At 37.0% G+C, this 20,370-nt stretch overlaps 1 protein-coding gene across 3 annotated transcripts; it reads left to right on the top strand.

The window, feature by feature from the left end:
* Positions 1 to 6,339: 6,339 nt before the first annotated feature.
* fkbp5 (FKBP prolyl isomerase 5) lies at positions 6,340 to 19,896 on the top strand. 3 transcript variants are annotated; one of them, XM_034139406.1, is made up of 11 exons: positions 6,340 to 6,567; positions 11,050 to 11,179; positions 11,344 to 11,488; positions 12,411 to 12,553; positions 13,243 to 13,357; positions 13,445 to 13,601; positions 14,816 to 14,906; positions 15,140 to 15,223; positions 15,320 to 15,505; positions 15,610 to 15,849; positions 17,489 to 19,896. In XM_034139406.1, exons 2-11 carry the CDS (start codon positions 11,075 to 11,077, stop codon positions 17,594 to 17,596), a joined length of 1,374 nt encoding a protein of 457 aa, XP_033995297.1. In that variant the 5' UTR covers positions 6,340 to 6,567; positions 11,050 to 11,074; the 3' UTR covers positions 17,597 to 19,896. The 3 variants fall into 3 exon arrangements, with proteins under 3 accessions (XP_033995297.1, XP_033995296.1, XP_033995299.1); XM_034139405.1 differs by having other exon boundaries at positions 17,486 to 19,896; XM_034139408.1 differs by having other exon boundaries at positions 6,341 to 6,567; positions 11,090 to 11,179; positions 17,486 to 19,896.
* Positions 19,897 to 20,370: the final 474 nt, after the last annotated feature.

Raw genomic sequence — 20,370 nt, 5'->3', positions numbered from 1 at the left:
TTGAATAAAAAGCATGATATCGGATGACTGTTTCCTTGATCACTTTATAATCAGTTACGAACAGTTGTAGGATTACTTGTCCAGCACATTTAATTTAACCAAGTGTGAGGTATAAGAAATACAATTCTGCCTTTTTTTAAAACCAAACTCCTGGAAAACCTGTTAAATTAAGCACGTTTTTGATGATTTTAACTGTGGATAAACTTCCTGAATGCAGTAGCACTTGTATGAACATATCGCCATCTACTGTAGGGGAGTGTAAACACTCACAAGGCAGTATTGTATTTTCTACTCTTCTACACTAAAGTACAAAAGTTTTATCAGCAAAATGTATTTAAAGTATGAAAAGTAAAAGGTATCATTGTTCAAATAGGGCCTTTATGTGTGTATATAATTATGTGACATTTCTCCATAACATTGTTGCATCAAGTAGCACGTTACTGTTATAGACAAACAAAGTTATGATTGTCTTTTTGCAAAATATTGAAATAATTTCACTCTTTTGTGACTTAAAGAGTACGTTTTCTAGTTTAATTATTAAAAATGCATTTTTTAAAGTAGCTGAAGCTGCAATTAAATGTAGTGTAATTTCCTTTTTAAATGTAGTGGAGTAGAAGTATAAAGCAGCGAATAAAAGGAAATACTCAAGTAAAGAATAGTACCTCAAAATTGTACTTAAGTACAGTACTTGAGTGAACGTACTTAGTTACTTCCTACCTCTAATTATTGGGGGCCCTTGTTATGTTTCAGATGTCTATAAGATAAAAATAAACTTCTCTCATTGTTTCATATAAATCAATGTTTAGGATTCATAGGTAAAACTATCCAACATTTCCCATGAAAAGCTGAATTTAGAGACAATAGGGAAAATGAATCTCAATTTATGTAGCAGAACTAAAGTATGACCCCCAGATGTTGTGAGCCGTTGTGAGGAGCCCTTGTTTGTATTTTAAACACATTTTCCCCTTAAAATATGTTGTTTTTTATATCGGGGCAAATGTAATAGGGATTCAGCTTATAATATATATTATTGTCTCTTCTTCAAATGAATAACTTTTTAAAAACATTTTTGTACTGGTTCTTTTATCCAAGTTAATGATCTAAAAACTGTTCCCAACGTCCATCTCAAGAGGTTTTAATTGTTGAGATTTTAAATATCCAATCACTAATATCCATGGTCTAAATAGTGAGCCTGATAAAAACAATTCACAGCCATATTTATATGATTTTGCAAAAAGGCAGCCAGTACATCAATAAGCTGTACTGTTTCAAGTTGACAGGAAACACAAACTTTATTCTTGAAGTTTTACAGTTACTGCCTGCCATTTAGTGATTACTGCAGGAAACACAAGTAAATCAAGAGAGCAAGACGGTTATTGCTCAACATGAGAAAACACCACAAATGACCCTTTGTTCAGGTGGGTGGTTACATACTTTATGTACACTTCCCGTATAGAGGCATATTCAACAAGCAGGGGAAGAGGTGTGAAAAGCAGAAGTGTTTTTACCTCTCTGACCCTGAAGTTCTCAAAAATCACAACATTTAAAAATTAGACGAGGAAATTGTTTATTTAATCTTCAATTCCATGTTGAAGGGACACCTGCATATAGTTGTAGTTGATAGTGATTTGTTACTCTCACCTTTTAATTTCCATCTAATACTACAGCGATAGCCTTGAATATATGTTTAATCAAACACATTGTAGAGTTGGTAATGGTGCGGATGACTTTGTTTTGAAGGATCCTCTTTTAGTAAACCAAAGATGTGTCTCTTGTTTGTAGTTATTACTTTGCAATGTCACCCTTTGATAAGTTTGGATAAGGCACAATATGCCATTGTGTGTGGTATGTCAAATTAGTTATCATGCTTTCACTCAAACTTGCCTCAGGCATTTTTGAATGATTAGTATGCTTGCAATGTGATAGATTTTTGTGTGACCGATGAAAGGTAATTTAATGATGAATAGTTACACTGAATATGGCAGGGTAGGTGAAAGAGCTGTGAAATGAAGGAGAGCTGTTACAGTTTAAAGTAAAGCCCTTGTGTTTTGGTTAAATTGTCTAATAATCTAATTCAAAGTTTGAAACCTCTGTTTTCTTTCCTTTGAAATTTCCAATATATGACTTAAATTTGTAATGCCGTATTTTTCCAATTTTTAAAAAAATATCTGAATATAAGTAGTCATTCATCATAACTGATTATTCGAGGGAATAAAATGAGCAATAACTCTTGTCCAAATACAAATATTTAGGGTTTAACTGCTTCAACAATATGTTATTTTAGTCTCTGTTACACTGTGTTTCTCTTCATCAGCGGCAGTGAGAAATCATTTATTTAAGGTCCTTGGCAGACACGGCAGTACTTGCTTCAGGGGGTAAAAGTTCAGGGATAAAAGGGATCTCTCAGGAGATTACTGCCATGTACGCAACACGGATGCCTAGAACACAAACAAAGAGCATTAGGTTGCCCAGCCTTATTTTAGTTTCAGTGTTTGTGTGCTTTTCTTACCTGATCCTCACCACTTGTCTTTTATATCACCAAATGAAGAATCAAGCTCAGTTTGTTGTCTTTATACACATGCTCCTGCTGCCAAATGATTCCCCTTTAAGCTGTTTAAATTAAACGTCTTTTCTTTTTTTCATGCCTCCACTCAGGGCTGTGTTTTTCAATCAGATTAGTACAGCACATTCTGTTCTGTTTCACTTCCTGATGACTGTGCAGCTTGTATCCCTAAATGAACTCACCCACGTGCTTCTGGTTACACCAAGACACTCATTCAGAGACACGCTTTCTTGTAACTGCCTCTCAGATTTGAGTACTTCATACAATATTTAGTAAATGTGTAAGCCAATGATCAAGAAAGACCTGCTGTTTATTTGTTAATACATTTAGCAAATACTTTTTCAGAGAGTATTTACTTTACTGAGAGCAATAGGAGACTCTAAAGCTGAAAAAAGAAATAGGTATGTAAATATGTTCATTACTTAAAAAGGTTGACTTAACTATTAACTTAATAAGCTGCTTTCATCACAACAGAAACAAGATGTTCATGATGTTTCAGGAAGAATGACAACATCAGGCCTTGAGTCAATAAAGAAATGTATTCATACATTTCAGTTCAGCTCAGGTCAGCTGAGTTCCTTTTTAACCTCCTCTTGCACATACAAGACAAGAGGAAGTGCTAACAAAGCTACCAGGACATCGCAGCACAGACGACGGTTTGGGGAAACAAACAAATCTCTGCTTGCCTGAGCTAGAGCCCTGATGAGCTTTTTATAAAATATTTCTGTATTTTATTGTGAATACTTTGTTGCATTATGAGGGCTTATTGTGTTATCGGCTCAAAACACCTCAGTTAATATGTTACTGTACTATCTCTTCTAATGTGAAAGAAATGTTCTAAAACGACAGTGTGTAAAATCTGTTTTCTTCAGATAACTGATTGTTCGAGAGATTGCTCAGCCTGTTGATAACATCCCTGTGGGTTTGCACAATCGGGTTCACCTGCGTTATGTCACCTTTATAATTAACGGGATCATGATGTTCCCTTCTATAGCTGCCTGGCTGTCTGCCAGCAGTGTGGTCAGACAGTGTCCTCACCACCTCTGACTACAGGATTCACCCACCAGAAGCCTGCAATAAAGATTTAACCATCCGTGCAGACCAATAAACTGTGCCACATGTTCAAGTTGTTTTGTTATTTTAATGCAAAAATATGCTGAACATAAACATAAACAGCAGCTGTAAAGTGGGCGGTATTGCAAACATCTTATGAGGACATAATAATATAGCAGTATCCTCAGACCACAAAAGCACAGAGGCAAAGCCATAACAAGTATTGCATGGCAATTATGGGAAATGTGGCTGCTCTTGCACACAATACCCCTGATGTATATTTTATACAATATGTCTTGCTTCAGTGAAAGCCTGACTTCATTAAATACATTCTGAACATATTTTTAATTTTTTTAACATCTCATGCTCTTAATTTATACAAAAGCAGACACATGAGCAGATTCAAATATGTTCATGTTGTATTATACATTTCATATTTGAACTGACAAAATAATTGATATTAGGATTTGATCAATACTTATCTATTCAGCTTTTTTCTGTTGAGACAAGCTGTGTTCTGTAACTCACATCTTCCTCCAGGCCTCCTTTGTCTTATTACTACATTGGCATATTGACAACCCTCTGGTGCCAGGTGTGTTTGTCAGAGAATAACCTTGTCAAGTCAACAATCCTTGGATCATGATAGGGGATTAAAGCAAAATACAACCCAAACCTGCTGTGTGGAACTTAACCTTACGAAATAAACAACATTTACAATTTAAAGGTGGGGTAGGTAATTTTGGAGAAACCAGCTCGAGTGCGCTAGAATTTGAAAATACACAGCCGGAAAGAAATCTGCTACTTCCTTACAGAGCCCCTCCTCCAACACACACGAACGCGCACATGACCAATGAGGGCACGAGATAAGTTTGTGCACAGATGGAAGGCTGACAGGCAGGTAGGCCATCCAGTTATTTTAGCCGGGTCGGCTAAAATGATTGGTCGTACTTTTTACAGTACTACGGCTTCCACAGATGACATTTTTTATGGATTTTTTGTCAAAGCACTTAAGATATTCATTGCTATCGGGATGTTAAGAGCATTCCATGGAATACAACAAAAAGTGTATCTCGAGCCGGTTTCTCAAACTTACCTACCCCACCTTTAAGTTGTCTTCTTAAAAAACTCTTAAAAAATTGTGATACATTTTTTCTAGAAGTAAGAGCAACTTAAAGGGGGTAAAGAGGCTATGAGGCCATTGACCATTGACCAAATGAAACAACCATTGAAACCTTGAAAAATAGTACATGTTTCTCTGTGTTTGTAAATTATTGGCAACATTTGGGATAATTTAATTACACAGCTCAAATAATATATAACACAGGTCCAGCCTTTTTAAACATATTAATGAAAGTTACATATTATTAGTCTAAATTAAAATTGTGTAAAATGTGAATTTCATATAGGTCTCATATCTGATATCAATTTGAGGCAAATATCCTCAACAGATGTCAAGTCCTCTGTTTTGAAATATTAACTCTGAGTAATATTTGGCTAACTTGAAATATTTATTTTGATTTAACATATTGCATTGTGGAAATGACATCTACATCTACACAAAACTCATCCACTGTTTTTGTATCATGTTACAATATATATTTGTTGGCATCACTGGGTAACTTGAGCAGAGTTACAGAGTCCCTGTGAGGTAGTAACATTTATGGAGTCTTTATTATGTTATACCCTTTATACTACCAGTTTAAATATAATGAAAATATAGTTGTATAAATACAAATTGTAAATACAAATTGAAGCCTTCCATCATGTGTATGTAAAAGGCCTACTAACTGCAAAACGGGTGCTTCCCACTATTTGTAAAATGTGACGACTTCCCTTTTCATCATAGTGTTTCTCAATGTACATTTAGGCTTAAATATTTAACACCGCAGTACTTTTAAGTTTTAACACTGTAACACGTCTGTAGACAAACGATCTCCACCTAGTGAAAATCACAATAATGGTAAAAAAGGACCACCATGCATAGGCAATTATATTAGTAATAATAATAAGCATACATTTGTGCGAAATTTTCGAAATTACCATTTTCAAATAAGTTATAGTAACGTAACAGTAATAGTTACATCCTAAAAAAAAACAACCGGTACACAAAATGAAAAGGCGGGGTTTTACCGTCTCTTACAGAAACAGTAATCCGTCTCAGCGCGCGTTTTATCGGGCAGTGGATGTGCTTTTATTTCGGTGCTTTACACATCCCGTGTGTGAGGCTCGGCTATTACACAGCAGTGTTGATGATATGTGTTGTCAGCTGAGCGGGAAGGACAGCCTGCTGCGGTACAGGCTGTTCCCAGCCTGGCTCGGCACGGAACGGGTTACAGGTCAGGGTGTCTATTGGAACACAGTGTTCTCGTCAGCAGAGGCAGCGGCTACAGCTACAGTACAGCCCAACAGTACAGGACGGAACATTGTGTACTCTTGGGGCCTGCGTTCCAAGACCTGCCCCCTTAATTTTTACAAACTAAACGCCCCTCCACAAAAAATCTAGATATTATTCGAATCTAAGAGAGGAGAGATAAGCAGATCTAGATAGATACTGAGGAATAGCTATGCGAGTAAGCTCGAGTGCGAGATCTCGGAGAGTAATCTCTCTCTCTCTCTCTATCTCTCTCTCTCTCTCTCTCTCTATCTCTCTCTATCTCTCTCTCTCTCTCTCTCTCTCTCTCTCTCTCTCTCTCTCTCTCTCTCTCTCACTCCCTCTCTCTCTCACTCGTGTCATTTTGAAGTCTGAGATCCATGTGGCTACTTCACCGGCACGTTCAGGACCACAGGACAAAAACAGCGCGACATAATAACCACATGGACAGAACATCTAGTACCCTGGATGAGATGAAAGGGGCGGGCTTGAATTAGGAGGAAAAAGAACACCGGCTGAAATTTCAGCATATTACCAGCCGTTTCGGGGGAGCAACAATAAGGAAGAAGCGCAAGGAAATGTGAGTGTTTTCATCTGTTCCCTTTAATATGTGGCTTAAAGATGTAGGCTTTTGATGAGTTCAACAATTTGCTGTCTTTCCAGTGTTTTATGTTCACACCTCCCTAAGTTAAATGGCACTTGTTTTACATCATAAAACATCAGAAAGAGTCTAATAAAATCGGTAATGATTAAATATAAAACTCAACATATCCAGTTAGGTTGTCTCGTTATGAGATGTTCTGGGGTGGATGTTGAGTTTTTCACACGTGGAGGGACATATGAGGTTACAGCTCCCATTGTGCTATGGAACATAATGGCTGATAAGAGCCTATGTGTGTTAATAGGTGAGTGTGTGCGTGTGTGTATGTGTGTGAATTTGCCACTTGGCTGTGGTTCCCAACGGAGGCGGATGAGGACACCAGTGTACATCCAGAATCCCTTAAGGCTTAGGTGTATCTTCATAAAGTACAGGTTGTATCACTTTCTCTGAGAAAAGGTAACATTAACTCTTGTGTATTCTTTGTGTGATTCATATTTAGTTTAGACCAAGGTGTTCATTGCAGGGACATAATGGTAACCTCGGAATAACTAATCTAAAATATGGGTCTCATCATATAATTAGATTTAGATGATGTGTTGAGTTTGAAGCAGATCTGGCCTGCTGACATGGACACAGGTTAAGGCAAAGTCTCAGAGATGAATCATACTGCCTGGGGGACATGTTCAATCAGTATAAACAACTTCATTTCCAAGAACAGTGACAGATACATATAATTTACCAAAGGGTGGCCGGTTCTTAACCTTTGCCTTTGAAGAACAGCACAATTCAAATGCTTAAAGTGTCTTTTTCAATTAAAAGTACATATATAACACAGTAACAGCATTTGCCCTAAAAGTCCATAAAAGCAGTTTTTTCTTGTATACTTTTCTTCCTTAGTCTCCCTGCGATGTCTTTGTCAGGATAAAACATAATTTCCCGGGCCAGACAGTGCTGTGCCTCAGGATGTGTGTGTATGGCTCTGTTATGAACAGTGTGTGCTCACATGTTCACATATGAATCAGCAGCAGAGCACGGATGTGAGACAAAATGTACAGATACACCGTGTGCGTCTGTGGATGTGGTCTTTGCCTCATTGTGTTCTGTTCCTGCATTCCTCCGTAGGGTATATCAGTTTAGGTACATGTAGCCTACATGCCATTTAATCTGTGCTGTAAATATTTGCATTAGGTTTCATGGTTTAATAATTCATACTTTTATAAAGGAAGAAAATAAGGATACACTTATTGGATTTTATTACTCTTTAATTATGTGAACATATTAATAATGGTAGTTTATCAGACTAGATATATCACTCCAACTGCTTTAGCTTGTATTGAAATTGTGTGTTAATATAATTGGCTAATTTGAATAATTAAAATCTTGTTTTTTTTCCATTCCAAATTGAAGCTGGGTTGTACGTGAGGGGGTCTCAGATTGGTGAACACCATCAGGCTTTGCCAGCAGGGAACTGTGAATAGAAGGAACATTGTGTTCAGAACCGCACACACACACACAAACACGCATACGCACAAACACACACACGCAATCGCACACACACACACACACACACACACACACACACACACACACACACACACACACACACACACACACACACACACACACACACAACACACACACACACACACAACACACACACACACACACACACACACACAACACACACGTAAAAATAAGCACATCTTAAATTAAATTCATGATATTTAAAAGGCACAGGATAAGGTGTACTGCAGGAGAGTGACAGACATTTTGAGGTGTACTTGTGTTGAAGAGTTCCGTAAACGACACTCGATCTTTGAGAGTGACACGATTGAAGAAACAGAATAGTTAACAGATATCAGCTAAACAGATGTTGATGGTTTTACTCTGTTGATTGAGCGACGTGGTAGTGCCATGGATTTGGCTCTTGTATTTAAACGAGGAAAACAAGTTCATATCCATTTCTTAATCAATATTCAATGCAATAAGTCTACTGCTACATACAAATCTCATGCCAAGCTCTGTTGCTTCATTTTCACACTAACAGGCGCTTTAGGAACTTACAGACCTCGGAAGCATATTCTAATATTTACACATGGTCATTAATAGCATCTGGGATGTCCTGAGCTTGAAGGCAAGACAACCGGTGGAAAAATCAAGAAAACTGATGAGCCGTTCCTACCATTTTAACGTCTCTGTGGAAAACCTGAAGGGGCCACAAGACTGCATCTGATCATAACCCTGCAGAACTGTTCCCTCACAGGACATTGTTTAGGCTTTGCAGTAAATGTGTATAAGATTTAATTTAGATTTATTAGAAATGATTAAAATATGTTATTTGCTTCAGTAAAATAGAGAAAATATATGATACCATTAACAGTTATATTAGGGTTGTGGAGATAGGAGTTTTCATACAAAAGTTAAAGGCAATGTTCTCCTAGAAGAGTACAACCATCAATTTAAAAAAAGAACTTATTGAAATTGATTATTTTTTGTTTGTATATACATTTTTATTTGTCATACTTCCTTACTTTCTTCGTGTTTTGAGTCTAATAATTGTACGGTTCTCCTTTAAAAACTTGTTTCAACTTTATTATATTAAGAAACATCTCAGACTCATATTGGCTTTATACCTCTGAACCCGATGAAGAGACAATATGTGCTTGAATTGTGCTTTTTTTTACAACATACAGTAATTTAGCAAAAAAAGGTTTAAAATGGAATTATCTTCAGTGTTGTTTTGAGGATGACATCCATTTTCTCATTAATGATGTGGTGTTTGTTATCGTTACTTCACAACTCTGGCCTAATATAGGGATAACGTTGGTTATTACACCTGCCTTGACATAGTTTCCTCCTCTTGCAATGCTGGAGTATACAATAGACAATGAGGTTATATGGCAATGTAGACAGACAGACAGACAGACAGACAGACAGACAGACAGACAGACAGACAGACAGACAGACAGACAGACAGACAGACAGACAGACAGACAGACAGACAGACAGACAGACAGACAGACAGACAGACATTCCTTGCAGTTTAGCTAGTCAAAGGTTTTCACATTTCTCCAAGTTACCAAAACCTCAAGCATTATATTGACACTATATCATTTAAAAAAAAATTGCAATCAATCTGTCTGCCTTTTTGCCTTTCTGTCTGACAGGCTGGTTATTAAACGTAAAACCATAATTTAATTTATTGAAACTGTCAAATGCCAAAATCTGGCATCAAATGTCTAGCCTGATCTATTTAACTTGCAACAGTTACAAAACTATCATTTTGATTTGAAGAGAAAATAAACAAAGACATCGGAATTCTTTGTCTGTTGTGTTTGATTATTATACTTTTGTAAGAAAGCTGATTTGGTCTATGGAATACAAACACTGCCAAAAAACGGATATTATTGACAGATTAAGTGATACGAAGGTGAGAGTATACTGTACAGGATTCTTGATGAAGATTGGTGATATAATTATCTTACAAAGGGATCAGTAATTATGTGGATTTGATGGCCATGCAGGTAGCGACACATTCTTGTTACTTCACAGTAACTCAGCCTCAAAGGGCAAGAGGAGACACCATTTGAGAGAATGACAAAATCACCAGATAAAACCGGAAAGCCTGACCCCTCATATTCTGATAAGCTATTATATCAGTGTTTCACCTCTGAGAGTCATGATCTAAATCAACATTTTAACCTGACTCATAACAAACACTGAGAGAGATTACATGACTGTATTCATGATGGCACAGCTTTTTCTTTAAAGAATGTGTGAGAGTAGTCGTGCCCACACTTCAACTGTGCATACGGGGCTTTCAGGAACAAAGACTAATGTTTAAATACAAAATAATCGCTGAATCATACCACATGTCGAAATTATGTTCAGCTTGCCAACTGCAGCAGATGCCATCAAATATGTTGATGTCATTTATAGAATGACAAAGAGCACAAAAGGCTATTAACTAATAGTCCTGGACATACTGTTCTTTGGTGATAGCAACTCATGTTACAAAATAAAATGACTGACGCAGGAGACAGGCTGCTACCTTTAGCATTTTATTTATAGAAAAAATATGTGGTGCAGACAGTTAAGTGTTTTCATAACTGCAGTGCAAAATAATGTTTCTAATACATCTGGGATCCATGTAACTGTGGCTTTTGTATACAATTGTAAATATATCTCCAGTACAGTACATTGCTTTAGAACATGTGTCCTTAAATAGCTACAAGTTATATAATGTGGAGGAGAAAGTCATTTTTACTGGGTGAATGATGGAGATCTTGAATTCTTATATTCTCTGTAATTTTCCAGTCCGGCTACACAGATTAGATTCATTTCATGTGCCGTTTTCCTGTTACAAGTTTTTGCCCAAGTGAAAACACGAGACACGAGGACATGATCTTTTTGGCAGTCAGTTCACTAACACGTAGGCTTGTGTGTTCATAATGTTTACAGTGTTACCGTGTGCCCACATGCAAAAATGACCACTGATCAGGATCTGAAGATGGATGGCCAGCCAGCTACGTCCGTCTTTGCTACAAAGGGCACTGATGTAACACCTAAAAAAGACAAAGGAGTTATCAAGGTATTTATAGTAATTTATTTAAATTGTTTTAAAATTGTCTTTTTGTTGGCACTTAGAAACAAGTACGACTCACATGACATGGTCATGATTTTTCATGGGTTATTCTATATTCTCTGTTAAAAAGGTTTCTCGTTTGAACTTAGAGTTCCTCTTGCTGTCTGCAGGTTGTGAAGCGTCAGGGGCTGGATGGAGAGCGGCCGATGATAGGGGACCGAGTGACCGTCCACTATACTGGGAAGCTGCTCAGCGGGAAGAAGTTTGACTGCAGCCGAGAACGCAAAGAACCTTTCAGTTTTAATGTCGGCAAAGGTAGATTACTTCATGCATTAGTGTTATACCTGATGGGTCGTAGTGTTGTCTCTGACTTAGAGCTATTCTCAATCTCTTTACCTCAGTTTTTGAAACCATCCTAACATAATTTCTTGTGATCTCGTCACAAATGTCTCAAGTGACATCACAGCATCAGTACTAAGAATTTGTTTTCCCAACGTCAAGCTGTTTTGTCACTCTTTTGATCACGTGCAAAAACACATGCGCTTTGCTTAAATAAATGAGATTTTCATTCACAAACCATTTGTTTAGAGATTTGAACTTTAAGTTATTGTAGTTCAAGAAATTGAGCCTGAGCGGATGAGAAAACCTAGAGTTTTTGGAAAATATGCTTTCTTGCTGATAGTTCATTCATATGAATGACACATGTCTCCACTACGGTGGCTGAGAAGTGCAAACGAGAATTACAAAGTGTGAAACACTTTAACAAAGCTTGAGACAAATTTACATTTTATAAAACAAAATTACATTAGCAAAACACTTTTACCAAAGAAAAAACAATTTAACATGAACAAAAACAAATTAACAAGATGCGAAACACTTTTACAAAGCTAGAGATACATTTACATTTTATAAAACAAATGTACAAGTCCCGAAACACTTTAACATTTCCCGAAACACTTTAACATTTGCCGAACCACTTTAACATTTCCCGAAACACTTTTGTGTACATACAATGAGTAAAAACAACAGGATGTAGTTTTACAGAGGGGCTATTTTATAACTATCTCCTGGTTGTAGCTTCACATTTTACAGACAGATATGTAAACAGTCTTTTCATGAAAATGTGGGCAAGAAAAAGAAAATGCGTATTTACCAAAATGTAAAACCTTTTTTTCTTTTTCAAAGCCTGATTTATGAACCATCTCTCATATTTGTTATTTGCTTCATCCACTCACAGGTCAGGTCCTTAAGGCCTGGGATATTGGTGTGATGTCCATGCAGAGAGGCGAGGTGTGCACGTTGCTCTGTAAACCAGAGTACGCTTATGGATCTGCAGGAAATCCAGACAAAATTCCTCCCAGTTCCTCTGTGGTGTTTGAGGTAGGTGTGCCACGCCAGTGCCTCCAATTTGTGCATTAATTCTGTATCAAACCGAGGGACTGATCATTTGAGAGCATGTGTCAGTCTGAGATGGAGCAGTCTGCTCATAACATCGTCTATTTGAATCCCTCTCAGTCAAGAAGCCATATACATTCAGTTGTAGCTCAGTGGGGATACAATCCAGGCATCTCCGTCTTCTTCAATACATTTCTTCAGCTAATTGAAAAATCAACAAAGACTTATAGTGGTCCAGCCATAGAAAAACAAAGAGTCTTAAGTTGAATAATTGAATAAGTGTAAACATCATAATCCACAGCTACAATGCAGAGTTGCATAACAATATTTTTCAAATCTTAAGCTACCTGGAGGCAATTAAAGACGGGGAGGCAGGATGTCAGGGGGTTATTTGTCTGAGAGGGGATGATCTAAGCTTGTCTCTTATAGAGGTATGGAGTGTAAACATCTGTCTGATTACACAGTTTATCTGTATGTTTAATTCAATGGTCATAATTTAATTTTAATAATTATTTATTTCATTTTATTTCCATGACTTGATGCGATGACTCCTACTTGTTTTTTGTCCTCCCACACCTACTGTAACACCATTCACTGCAGCGCTCTCACTTTACATTTGCTTCATATAGCTATTTGTAGAACAATGATTGAATAAATGTTTTCAACAAAAACAGATGGAGCTTCTCAAGTTTGAAGGAGAGGCTCTCACAGGCGATTCCGGCATCATAAGAAGGATAAAGGTCAAAGGAGATGGTTACATGAATCCCAACGATGGAGCAAGTGTTGAAGGTAGGGTCATTATTGTCTTCATGAATATTGTGCCCTATGAAATGCAAACATCAGAGTTGACATTTTGTCATTATTTGTGATCCACAGTGCATCTGGAGGGAAAGTGTGATGGCCGACGATTTGACTGCAGGGACGTCAGTTTTATTGTTGGTGAGGCTGAAGATAAAGGCGTTCCTCTCGGAGTGGACCGAGCCATGGACAAGATGCAGAAAGGAGAGTGCTGTTTACTTTACCTAAAACCAAAGTAAGTTAAAAAAACACCTTTGCTCTCTCAAATGCTTTTTGTAGTGTGTCTTTATGTGGGATTGCTTTGGTACCTACCTAAAGTTTCCTGCTTCATTACACCTCTGACGACAAAATACTATAACGTCCTTAGGTAACATTTATTTAATTGTACCTTGATTTCTGTCATTTCCGAATTATTATTATTTTGTATTATTATTTTTTGTCTTTTATGTGGATTTGAAGTCTGTTACCAAATTCAGAAATCATGCAACAATTCTACAATAGCTCTACATATATTAAAATGTATTGAATAGTAATGTATCTGTCTTTTCAGATGCATATGCACTAACATTGTTTCAGCTTTATGCTGTATTGATAGTAAAAAACCTTCATGTGCGGTACTTTTAATCTAGTAATTATGAGGGTTAGTTCTAAAAAAACTTTAAAATCCATCAGTGTTCAAAAGTGAAATCTGTGATTTGGACTTTCAACAACTCACTGAGGAGTCAGGCATCCAAAAAATGAAGTTCATTTTAGACAAGATGAAAAGAGATGGCGGGCCACACAGACGCAGTTGCTCAACATTTTTCCTTTTCTATTCTATCCTAGACAGAAATAAGGAGTGATTGCAAAAGCAAATTGAACACATTGTACTGCTTAAAATACATAATATCATTCACCTAACCCCGCCCACGCCAACCTCACCTATTTTAACCTCAGGCAAAAGCAATTCAAAGGAGTGGTGACGTCCTAGTAGTTCATACTTAGAGTTCATGCCAACAAGTAGTAACATCACATAAACCACCCTGAAATAAGAACATTACATAATAATAACACATTTTGAACAAGTGTCTGGAATATTGCATGTATTGGCATGTATGGCTTTCATGAGATCAGATTTTCACCAATATAATTCACAATAACAAAAGCATTGTATGGAAAATAAAATTGTGTGTTTGGGGCAATTGAATTACACTCAGTGTGTGCCATTAGGGTAGGGAGAAAGCAAATGCAAAGTAACATAACTGTTTTAAAAGGCTCTGGATTTGTTACACAATAATATAAAATATGTGTTATTAACATGACATTTTTAGATTGATTCACATTTAAATGTTAAAAGCCTTTAGTTTACTGATGTCAGTGTTTGATATCTAGAAGAGCTGACAATTTAAAAGTGATTACTTGTTCTATCAATGGGATCAACTTCTGTCATGTTATGTCTTTTTTACACAGGTATGGCTTTGGAAGCGAAGGTAAACCGGAATTTAAAATTGGACCATACAAAGACATCGCATACGAAGTTACCCTCAAAAGCTTTCAAAGGGTGAGTCCTGCTTTCTGCTTTCACAAAAATAAAGGTCACGTTCTACATTAGGGTTAGTTAGTACGTTAGTGTGGTTTTTGTTTCTATGTAAACAAACACACATTGAATAACACTTCGATAAAGTACAACAAGTTATTCACAGTCTGTACATCATTTTCCGATGACTTCCTTAAACATGAAAACCTGAATTTTTTTCTCTCCACTTTTTGTGACGTTAATTGTTTTACCAAAAGGCTAAAGAATCCTGGGAAATGGACCTACCTGAAAAGCTGGAGTCGGCTGCTGTAGTTAAGCAAAAAGGGAATCAGTATTTTAAGGTACAGTCTCTATTCTGTTCTTTTGTCTTAACATTTTCTTAACTTTTCTTTTAATCGTTAACATGTTCATAAAATGGTGTCATCTTTCTGTATTAGGCAGGGTTACACCACCAGGCAGTGGCCCAGTACCAGCGCATCGTGTTGTGGCTGGAGATGGAGTGTGGGACTGGGATAGAGCAGCAGAAGAGAATACAGTCCTACATGTTGACAGCACACCTCAACTTAGCGTTGTGTTTCCTGAGGACAAAAGAGTACACACAAGTTGTGGAAAACTGCAACAAGGTGAGCTGGTAGACCCTGATGATATTTATCCAAATTTAAAAACCATATAACTTCAATAAATTCACCTTCTGTATTTAAAATTATGACTCTGTGTATGTTATAAGGTGGTTGAGCTGGATGAGCACAATGAGAAGGCTTTGTACCGTCGTGGGGAAGCACGACTCCTCCGTAATGAGTTCAGTCTGGCCATGGAAGATTTCCAGCACGTGTTGCAAGTCAACCCTTCAAATCGAGCAGCTCGTGCTCAGATTTCCATCTGCCAAAGCAAAATTAAAGAACACCACGAACAGGACAAGAAGACCTATGCCAACATGTTCCAGAAATTTGCAGAACGCGACGCCAAGGTAAACATTCCTCGCCAAATGTCAGCCTGACTCGTGTGTGTGTGTGTGTGGTGTGTGTGTGTGTGTGTGTGTGTGTGTGCGTGTGTGTGTGTGTGTGTGTGTGTGTGTGTGTGTGTGTGTGTGTGTGTGGCTTCAAGTGTATTGAATATGAACAATAATATTAAATGAAGAGAAAACAATACAACTCAATAATAAAATGTATACTAAGTATAAACAGATGATTTCAAGAATAAGGCCCAATATATCAATATGCTTAGATAAGTGTAATTCAAACAAAGAATAGTGGAAGGACAATAAACAATTGTTAGAAAGCAGATGTGTGTTATTATATATTTAGTAAACCATAACAGGGTGATCTATATGAAAAATGTGATTTGTATGTTAGCCCTGGGAAGTACATGGGGCACATGGCACATTAACTCTTTTTAATAATGGTCAGCCATTTTGGGTATCATGGGGAAGATATCGATACACCACTTCAAACCAAAATCTCCTGCAAAATATTTGGCTAATCACAACAGGTATGCCCTCCATCAAATATTTTACAATGAAATAACTGATTTGTAAATGTTTTAAAGGGCTTTAATCCCCTTTTTACAGTAAAAACGGCCTGCAGTATCGTCCCTTTGTATTAAACTATTGTACTTTATTCAGTATTATGCTGACCTCTAGTGTTCATTCATGGATTTGTTGATTTTCTCATCTATTTATCCTGATCCAGATGCTCTTCTCAATTCTCAGTAAATACTAAGTAAATACTAAGATAAATAAAGCACCGAACAGACCTAAATATGGAGTGTGGACTGCTACTTGGAGAGGTCCCAGTTCACCTCCTGGGCCGTGCCGTGGTGCCCTTGAACAAGGCACCGGACAACCCCCTTCCCCCCCCACTCCCATTGCTCCCCGGGCGCTGTACAATAGCTGCCCACTGCTCCTAGTACTAGACTCCTGGTACTAGGATGGGCTAAATGCAGAGAACACATTTCACTGTGTGTGCTGTGTGCTCTGCATGTGTGACCATTAAAGAGGGGTTTCATCCCTCCGATTCTATTATCTAAGTGCTTGACCATTAGAGACCTTAAAGGGCACTTTGTACATCCGCATTTCTGCAAACCTTGTCTGATGCAATTGTCTGCAAGTCACAGCTTTGTGACAATTAACAACACTAAATAATTTTTACATTTTTAAACACTACATTACCAAAGACTGAGATGGTTCATGACAAACAGCACATGAAATCAGAGTCATGCAAGCATAGGCTAAACAACACTTGCTTGCCTTGTTTATTCCTCAGAACATCTTTTAATTTTGCTTTAATATACTGATTTGGCAAAAACAATTAGATTTCTTTTTTGACAATTGCCACATTGTCACATTCCTATTTACATAATTCGCAGACTTTGCAGCTTTGTGCACTGAAGACTTACTAGGTGACGTCAGTAATGTCCCTGAAGGGTTTAAGGCCTAATGGGGTTGTAGACTGCAGAAACAGTAATTGGGGACATTTCAGAATTCATCAGTTTTATGACTCATTCTTAACAATATATTTAAGACTGCTTATGTATACACAAAAAAAGAACCAAGCAAGCAAGGCAAGCTCTCACATTTGACCTTTGTGTGCTTCATCTCCCCTCAGCAGGTTAGAAAGACAAAAAGGAGGCGGGATGAGTGTGTGAGGAACGGCATGAACGGTGAAGTGGGCATCAAGCGACGGCGGAGGAGTCAGGACGGTCCATCGGCAAAGTGACATTTGAAAGGGAGAAAAAAAAGACATGGCTTCCTTTGCTTTCCAAGCCCAGGGAGCAGAGGCAAGAAAAAGGTTGTAAAGAAGCCTCTAATCCAAACATCTTTATCCCAACATCCAACGTTACCATTCCTGCATATAAAAAAGACCTTAAGCAGGGACGTTTGCAAGCCAAACAGCATTTCCCCTGTCACATGGACTGTGTGACTGCCAGGACAAATTAGTACTGCAGAATCAGAGAGTAATTGGTGAACACTTCTAGCCCCCACCATTTCTTCAAAAACACAGACGAGTAACATTTTATTTGTCATTCGACTTCAAACTTTTGCTAGTCTTTAAATGTGCAATATGTACTTTGGATAAAAGGTGTAATAGGTCCTGTTAGCTTGTGTAGAAAAGCCTGCATTCATTTAATGTTGGGACATTTGTTCTATAATACTACAAATCCAGGACTCAAAAAGATTACCTTCCAAACATGAATCTGCAATAATGCAAGAAATCATGATTGAAAGCTCAAGTTTCTCATCAGCAGATGCAGAGAGTAGAATCTGAAAGCACAAACTACAAATACTAAATTACAAATATAAATCTCTGGTGTTATGACAAATTCAAAATTCTCTTTATTTGGTTTTAGTAAAAGCTAAATTAATGTAATTGTGTAACATTGAGCTACTACCTATGAGGCCAAATCAGTACTTGTTTTTTAAAGCCTATACGAGGAACCTAAACTGAGAGAGATTATTTCCAGAATTACAATTCAAATTCAGCACCTTGTTTTGGGCAAATATGAGGCATTGTTTTATGATGGATTAGACTGCGGCCATGCACTAAAGTAAGTTATTCATGAATACATGCATGAAAGGTCATTTTTTGTTAAATTAATTTTGTTTTTGTCCATTTAACCGTACAGTACAAACTGTTTTTCATGAGAAGCCAGGCTGGTATTGTTTCAAAACAGTGATGATCTATGGAAGTGAAAACAGATGATAACTTTTTTATGGAGTGATAACATGGTAAAACAGTGGCAGCTGCAAAAACCTTAATAAAATAGAAACTGAGAGTTGAAATATACATATAATTAAATGTTTTAGCTCTGGAGCTTTGGTAGATTTGACTGATTGATGACATTTTTCTCCTGTTGCACTCGTGTGTTAATCTATCAGCTAATTGCATAAACAAGCATGGCACAATCTTCAACACACATACATTTTCCTTTAACAGCTGGCTGTCATAAATCCGCTTAATTATAATATAATCTTTTTAACAAAGGAGGCAGTTGATCCTAACATCACCTCCATCCCCGCCTTTTTATTTGACAGGGAAGATGTAATAGTATTTCACCCTGTGAGTGTAAGCGGGAGAGAGACACAGTAACCTCAATTAAGCTTTAAAACCGTCAATATTTCAAATCTGGTCATTTGATCAACTTAGCAATGCTGTGTGAATGCTTTTGCCTCAATCCAGGAAATGTTGTCTCTCTATTTCACTGCATCTATTTCATGTTTTTTTTGTTTTTTTAAGTGTATGAATGATGGTTGATAGTGGACAGTGTTGCACTTTGGTGACTGTAAAAACCAACACTGTTATCTTTTCATGAAATATCTGGATAAAGTCTTGACGATAATCTAGAGATATTTTATAAACATTGTTTGGTTCAGAACGAAAACCTTAGCTGTCTTAAATATTTTGTGGAAAAAAAAAATCAACAGTGTGTATGTGTGTGTAACTGTTTGTGTGTGTGTGTTGATATACTGTATATTGTTGTTGCTTATTAGAAAGGTTTCTAAACAGCTTGTTGCTATATGTTTTCAAGTACTGCTGGCTCTAAACATTCAAACATTTTGTACAGTGGAAATGAGCATGAAGTACCTCTTCTAGCAATTATTATTGCATTTAAGATTATACAGAATATTTATCCCCTCATTGTCATCTACAAAAAAATACCCTGGGCTCTTGGAGCTGTATTCTTCATTTTTGATTACTTGCCAATGCCAATTATAGGAATATTTGGAAAAGTTTGACAAACAAAATGCAGCTGGTTAACTGCCGCACTGCCGATTGAGATTGGTTTTTATTAGAAACTGTTCTACAAAATGTTTACATATATTCAAAAGATCTTCACCCTGTAAAGCAAGATTTGATCAATGTTTTAAACCGGCATTTATGCAATGAAATATTTTCAGACAAAAACTACCTAAGGTACCTTTGTTCATGTCTTCTTTGTATATATTTTTTATTTTTTTGCACTTTAAAAGCATTTAATAAATCTAAGAGTTGCATTAATAAAACATGTCATTCTTCAATTGAGAAGCCAATATGTTATTGATAGTTGACATGGTGAACTTGTTTGCAAAGTCTTTTTCATTTACACGTTCAGCAGTTACAGAGCCACTACGAGCAATATTGTTCATTTGGGGTCGTGTTCACCTGATGTTTTCTGTTTTAACTCTATTTTTGGTGAAATATGGTCTTTACCTGCTGAATGCTCCATCATACTCACCATAGTATAGCATTTTCTGATACCAGTGCGTTCAGACTAAAACAGAACAATGTAAAGTTGTGGTCCAAATAGCTAAAATATGCGCTGAAACTTGTTAATAACCGAGGGGGCCTGCAGATTCCGATTATTCTTCGTAAGCTCATGACTACGAGCGTGTTTCGTAACATAGTCTGTCTTTTGTTTTTATACTAACATTGATAATAGCTCCTTTGATGTGTCTTTCTTCGGGGTCAAAATGAGTAATTCCCCACAGGTTAAAAGTTAACTCTTTACAATT

This window comes from Trematomus bernacchii, unplaced genomic scaffold, assembly GCF_902827165.1.
Source record: "Trematomus bernacchii unplaced genomic scaffold, fTreBer1.1, whole genome shotgun sequence".
NCBI lineage: Eukaryota > Metazoa > Chordata > Actinopteri > Perciformes > Nototheniidae > Trematomus > Trematomus bernacchii.
The sequence above is the reverse complement of the archived record's forward strand: the minus strand, read 5'-3'. Positions and strand labels throughout refer to the sequence as shown.